The following is a 7,049-nucleotide window of genomic DNA, read 5'->3' on the forward strand; positions in this document are numbered from 1 at the left end:
GTCCACTTGGCAGCCCTTTCCTAATGCATCTGGAGGGCAGGCTGCCCCAGAGGCTCAGTGTAGTGTTCCATAACAAGCACCTGACGTGTGCATGGCATGAGGCCAGCTTCCCCAGGCGCTTTGATCTGGAAAGCAGCTGTGAGTAATCTGGGCCCTAAGAGCAGAAAACCTTTATCAGCAGGCCTGTCCTCAAGCCGCCAGGAAGGCCCTCCATCTGCTGGGACAGTCATGCCTCTGACTGCCCTATTTTTAGACAGAGGTTTTCTTTCCAGAGTTGTGCTTCTGATAAAAGAGCAAACCAGATCTGTCCTGAGACCGCCAGTGAAGATCAAGTCCCTTTCAATCATTTTGTGCAAGTTTGTGGACCACTCTGCAAAGCACGGCTAGAATGGGAACACTAGCTCCTTCCCCAGCTAGGCAAGCCCAGCATAACAGGGCTTTACATAATAGAAAGGGGACATAAGACATTGCAATGCCTGCTCAAACAATAGCAACATTTCATTATTTGAGGTCAGTAAAAAGCCATCTGGGGAGGCTGGGGAAGGCTCAATGGAAGAGTATGAGCCTAGTATGTGCAAGGCCCTGGGTTCAAACCCCACCATGGCAAATATATATGTGTGTGTGTATGTATATATGTTAATGCTATTTATGTATGTGTATATATGTATGCAAGTATATATATTAGTAAGCTATTTTTGCTGTCAGAAAGAAAAATAGCTGCATGGAAGATATCACGCCTGCAATCCTAGCTACTCAGGTGGCTGAGATCTGAGTATCACAGTTCAAAGCCAGCAGAGGCAAACAAATCTGTGAGATTCTTATCTCCAATTAACCACAAAAAGCCAAAATTGGAGGTATAGCTCAAGTGATACAGCATCAACCTTAAGCAAAAATGTTAAGTGAAAGGGGGAATCTCTGAGTTCAAGTGCCAGTACCGCCAGTACCCGACTCAGCCTGAGGCAGAAGGAATGCTTCAGTTTATACCTAGATTAGCCTGTAACATGCAAGATATTGTCTCAAAGCAAACAAACAACAACAAAAGTCTTCACACACTGCCAACTGTCACTGAGAGGGACAAAATAGTCACTATTTAACAAGCAAAGTCAGAGGCTGATAAACTGGATACTTCATTACCAGGCTACTTTAAAGGTGACAGAGCCATGAAATCACTCCAGCAAAGGACTGATGGGTGTTCTCTTGCAGTTAATTGGAGTCCCTTCCAGGGCTGAACTGCTAAAGACAATGAGTCTGAGCAAATAAGCTTCAACAATGAACAGTGCAATATAACCCAAGCCCTGAGAGATTTCCATCATTCTAGGGGTGCAGAAATAGAGGAAGAATGAGCCCAAGTGGGAGCTTTGTAAATAGCATGGGTGTGAGGGAAAGGAAGCAAGGGAAATGGGCCTTCATAAAATCTGCCTCAGACTCTAGGATCAAACAAAGAGGGGGTACACTCCCAGACTGGGTTTCTTAAAAGGTTGGGACTTGGATTGCCTCAAAAAAGCTAAGAGATACAGTGATAGCATAGGGACAACCACGGGAAAGGGATACAAGAGGTTCATCAACAAAAAAAAAAAGCTTCACATGGCATGTTGAAAATAATTACAACAGTGATATAACACTCGTTTCCATAACATGGAGTTCATTTCACTTAGCATCATCTTATGTGATCATAAGGGTATAGCTATTGGGCTCTTGTGATCCTCTGCTGTGGCTAGCCTAAACCTGTACTCATTATTCCCTATGAGGGAAACCATAGCGTCCATGTTTCTTTGGGTCTGGCTCACTTCATTTAGTATAAAGGGAATATCAAAATCGAGAGACAAAGGATAAAAAGACAAACGACTACAAAAGCAATACTTATAAACCTATTTGGTGTAAACCAACTGAACAACTCATGGGGAGTGAGGGAGAGGGGGTGAGGGGGAATGAGGGAGGAGGTAACAAACTGTACAAGAAATGTACCCACTGCCTTATGTATGACACTGTAACCCCTCTGCACATCACTTTGACAACAAATAGTCAGAAAAATAAAAAAGCTAAGAGACAGTGTCCGGCACTGAGTTCAAGCCCTTGTACCAACACAAAAATAACTAAATAACTGGGAGAGAGAGCAGGAAGGGGTGACATTGACCAAAAAGGAATGTATTCATTACCTGACTTACATAAACATAACACCTCTGTACATCACCTTTATAATAATAAACAAATTTAAATAACTAAATGTAATATTGACCTCTGCTCTGTCAAATGATGGGCCCTTTTCACTTTCTTCATTTCACCTCTGTGCCATGTCTAAGTATTTGGAAAAAAAAAAAGTGTACTTATTTTCAGTTCAAAATTTAAAAAAAAAAAAAAGAGATAAGGGGCTTAAGACTTAGGTGATTAAAGGCAAGCGAGTCAGACATGGCCTCTCAGGCCCTGCCTGTAGGCTGGATCTGTCACCCCACACTCAAGTTGCTATCTGGAGCACTTTTCTTTGTCAGAGTGGCTGGCATTTGTCACACAATTGCCAGGTTATAAAAGGAGGGTAGGAAAGGTCCAATAAGCAGAAGCAGGTACACTCTTGGGGTGAATACTGGTGGCTCCGCAGCTAGCTCCATATGGGAAACACCATCAAGGCCCTTGTGGCCTTCATCCCCACTGACCGCTGCCAGAATTACGTGGTCGGAGACCTCCAGGAAATGCCACTGGACAAGATGGTGGACCTCAGTGGAAGCCAGCTCCGTCGCTTTCCCGTGCATGTGTGTGCCTTCACAGAGCTGGTCAAGCTCTACCTGAGCGACAACCACCTCAGCAGCCTCCCTCCTGAACTAGGACAGCTCCAAAACCTGCAGATCCTAGCTTTGGATTTCAACAACTTCAAGGCTCTGCCCCAGGTGGTGTGTACCTTGAAACAGCTCTGCATTCTCTACCTGGGCAACAATAAGCTCTGTGACCTCCCAGATGAGCTGAGCCTGCTCCAGAACCTGCGGACCCTGTGGATCGAGGCCAACTGTCTCACCCAGCTGCCAAATGTGGTGTGTGAGCTGAGCCTCCTTAAGACCTTGCATGCAGGCTCCAATGCTCTACGTCTCTTGCCAGGCCGACTCAGGCACCTCCGTGAGTTGAGGACTATCTGGCTGTCAGGCAACCTGCTGAGTGACTTCCCCCCTGTGCTGCTTCACATGCCCTTCCTGGAGGTCATCGATGTGGACCGGAACAGCATCCGTTACTTTCCCAGCCTTGCCCACTTGTCAAGTCTGAAACTGGTCATTTATGATCACAATCCTTGTCGGAATGCACCAAAGGTGGCCAAAGGTGTGCGGCGAGTGGGAAGATGGGCAGAAGAGACACCAGAAACTGATCCCAGAAAAGCCAGGCGCTATGCACTAGCCATGGAAGGAAACGAGGAGCCACAGGCATCTGCCTCCACTCGAAGGCTTCTTTTGACCAGCTCTTGAATAGCTTCAGTTGTAAGTCAATGCCAAGGCCACAACTCCAGCATGATCTGAAGACCTCTCCAGTAGGGAAGGAATTGTTCTGGGTCATTTGAGGGGCTGATAGGGAAGTGCAGTGTCATAAAGAAACACAGGACTCTAGCGTTTCTTCCACAGGGAAGTGCTACCAGTGGCAACCCAGAGTGAGTAACTTCTGTTTCAGAAGCAGCCTCTAGACCCAATATTTTGAATGTTGAAGAGCAACAAGGGCTGGACACTTTATACCTCAGAAATAGCTGGTCCTGAGCCTGTGAGCTCTTCACATAAGGTATTTGTTAAATTAAATGCTCTGGTGGCCTGTTCCTACCTCTTTTGTGACACGTATTTTCTTCACTATGAACTACCACCAACAGTACCTATGTACTGGTAATTCAGGTGATTGAAAAGGACACTTTACCTAGTCCATCAGATTCAGAGAAAACCTTGAAAAACTATTGAAAGGCTCAACATGAAACTTTCCCCAGCAGTTTAGCAACTGCTGAAAAAGACCCCCCAGCGGGTAGAGAATGCCTTTTGGTAGAGTGCCACATTAAACTTGACAGTGGTTCATTCTGGCCAGAAAGGTTTCCCAGGTCTACTCCCAGTTTTCTGTCAATGTCAGCCTTAGATTTGTGGAGAGCAGAGCTTTTCTTCCTTCTGCAATGCAGCCTTGTGATTGCTGGCTGCCTCCCAGAGCAGACACCTTCTGCATATTCACACTAATGAACCAGAACTGAATGGAATCTCTGTAGTTGGGAGGAAAAACCACATATTCAGAATCATACTAGGTTAAAGGAACTAGGTGAGAAATCTGTTCACTTGAAACAAGCACTTTGGAATTGAAGGTTGTAAAGATCTATGGGAAGTCTACCTTTTAAAATTCTGGACTTATGCTTTTATTCAAAATGTTTTTTTGTGGGTATTAGAGTCTTTGGGCAATGTGTATGAGTTTAGATATTTTCACCATTTTTTTAAGTATGTAACTTGTGACCTTCCCACAAATAAGAAACTGCTGTCAGTGAGTGACTTAATATAAAGTGCCAAAGGACTCATTTAATCACTATACCTGTAAGCAAAGCACTAGTAGACTCCAGATTTCTATTGTATTGCTAGGATTTTTTATTTATTGTCAAAGTGATGTACAGAGAGGTTAGTTTCATACGTTAGGCATTGGATACATTTCTTGCTCTGTTTGTTACCTCCTCCCTCATTCCCCCCTCCCCACGTATTGCTAGGATTAATAGTCTATTTTCATATTGCTAATAACTGACATCAAATAGGATTTATAGTCAATTTGCATATTACTGATGACTGAAATCAAGTTCTTGCTGGCAAGAACTTGACTCCTAGGCTTTACCTACAGCAGGTTAGATTGCTTTCTTTTGACCTGCCATGCCCTTCCCAAGATTAATGGGCCCACCTTGTCCCATGTAACTCCTGGCTATAGCCATGCAATAGTGAAGCCAATTCATCAGCCCACTTCCCATCCAGTAAGCTAACTATTCTATATTAAGTGTCAAATCATAAACATTTCATTGTATCCCCAAGCTATTTTCCTTTTCTTTTTTCCCCCCAGTCTAAGGGCTTGAACTCAGGGCCTGGGCATTGTCCCTGAGCTACTCCACCACTTAAGCTACAGCATCACCTCTGGCTTTTTTTATGTGGTACTGAGGAATTGAACCTAGGGCTTCATGTATGCTAGGCAAGCACTCTGCCACTAAGCCACATTCCCAGCCCAAGCTGTTTTCTTCTAAAACAAAATAGAATGCTCCTGTGGCTCTCAACTCTCTATATAATGCATACTTATAGTTCTCTGTCCGGCTTTTGGGGATGGTGGTGTTACTGAATAATGAGAAACTCCTAAGAGTTCCAAATATAACCTTTTTTACTCCTGATTAAAAGTCTCAAAACCACAAATTAATGAACCAAAAGGATAATCCCTTCCAGAACTATTTTCTGTAGTAGGTTAACATTTTCAGAACTTTAGGGTTTTAGCTTCTACAGATATGAGTGGACTACATGGACTCGAATCTCCAGCTCTACCAGCTATTAGTTTGATCCTCAAGATATCTAAAGTCACGTCTTTATTCTTTATAATGGGAATCTGAAATATTCTCACTTACAAAACTGTTTTCATTTACTGATACTCTTAATAGGGAATATTTAAGTTCCCACATTTCTACCTATTTTTAAGACTGCAAGTCTTACCACTTAGGCTTCTAAACTTTTTTTTCCTTGGTGCTGATAAGTAGGACTTGAACTTCCCTGGCTTCTTTTTGCTCAAGGCTAGCACTACCACTTGAGCCACAGCGCCACTTCTGGCTTTTTCTATATATGTGGTGCTGAAGAATTGAACCCAGGCCTTCGTGTATAGAAGCCAGCACTAGGCGATATTCCCAGCCCGAACTTAACTCTTAACTCTGGGTTTTGTCCCTTAGCTTTTTCATTCAAGGCTGGCCCTCTACCACTTAATCTACAGTTCTACTTCCAGCTCTTTGGCAGTAAATTGGAGACCCAAGTCTTACAGACTTTCCTGCTAGGACTGGCTTCAAACTGCAAGCCTCAAATCTCAGCCTCCAGAGTAGCTAGGATTAAAGGTATGAGCCACCCATGTCTGGCTAGGCCTAACTTTTTTTAAGGTGTAGGAATTAAACATAAATAACAATAGACACTTGACAGATTATAGTCCTCAGGATTAGACATACCTACCTCTCTGCTGAAAACTCTCCATGTTTTGTGTCACGTTCATCTGCTTTACCTATCTCGGCAGTTGAAATTCTCAACTTTTCACCCAACTGATGCATGTATGACAAAGCACTTCCACACAGCAAATACTACTGCTATATTAATGTTGCTGAAAGTAAAATATCAATGTTGCTGAAACAATCAAAATAATTCTTTGATAAACCACAAAACATTTAAGTGAACATTGGAAGGAATAAAACTAGTTTTCACAATGAATACCAAGTCTTCCCATTTTAAAAAACTTTACATAGGAGCTGGGAATGTGACTTAAGAGTGTTTGCCTAGCATGCACAAAGTTCTGGGTTTGATTCCTCAGCACTACATAAACAGAAAAAGCAAGAAGTGACACTGTAGCTGAAGAGGCAGAGTGCTATCCTTAGGCAAAAAGAAGCCAGGGACAGTGCTCAGGCCTTGAGTACAAGCCCAGAACTGGCAAAAACCCCACGAAACCTTACATAGTAAAACAATGACAAAATTATATACCCTGATAGATTCTTTAAGACTTATTATACTAAGCACTGGGGATGGGTGTAATAATACTTAAAATATGACTACTTCTAAGTTGAAATCATTTTTTGCAGTATGAAGAAGTAACTTTAATTTTGTAAAATTCTGTCAGTACTACAGTCCATGGTACTTTCACTACATAAAAGTAAATGGGAAGCCAGGCACCCCTTACTCCAGCTGATTAACTCAAAGCTATTAACTATCTGCAATTAACTACAAAAAAGCTGGAGTGGAGCTGTGGTGCAAGTGGCAGAGCACACCCATGAGCAAAAAAGCTCAGTAAAAAAAGCTGGTGAATGTACAAATACATATACATTCACTAAATGGGTAGTAAAGCTA

General features: G+C 42.8%; 1 protein-coding gene across 1 annotated transcript; it reads left to right on the forward strand.

Moving 5' to 3' along the window:
* The first annotated feature begins 2,603 nt into the window (after nucleotides 1-2,603).
* On the forward strand, nucleotides 2,604-3,443 carry Lrrc10 (leucine rich repeat containing 10). Its single transcript, XM_048340642.1, has one exon. It carries the CDS (start codon nucleotides 2,604-2,606, stop codon nucleotides 3,441-3,443), a length of 840 nt encoding a protein of 279 aa, XP_048196599.1.
* The last annotated feature ends 3,606 nt before the right edge of the window (nucleotides 3,444-7,049 follow it).

The sequence above is a fragment of the Perognathus longimembris genome, chromosome 1 (genome assembly GCF_023159225.1).
Source record: "Perognathus longimembris pacificus isolate PPM17 chromosome 1, ASM2315922v1, whole genome shotgun sequence".
In the NCBI taxonomy this organism is placed as follows: domain Eukaryota; kingdom Metazoa; phylum Chordata; class Mammalia; order Rodentia; family Heteromyidae; genus Perognathus; species Perognathus longimembris.

Excerpts from the sequence above, each read along its gene's own strand:
- Lrrc10 (XM_048340642.1), top strand. The coding sequence starts at position 2,604 with ATGGGAAACACCATCAAGGCCCTTGTGGCCTTCATCCCCACTGACCGC.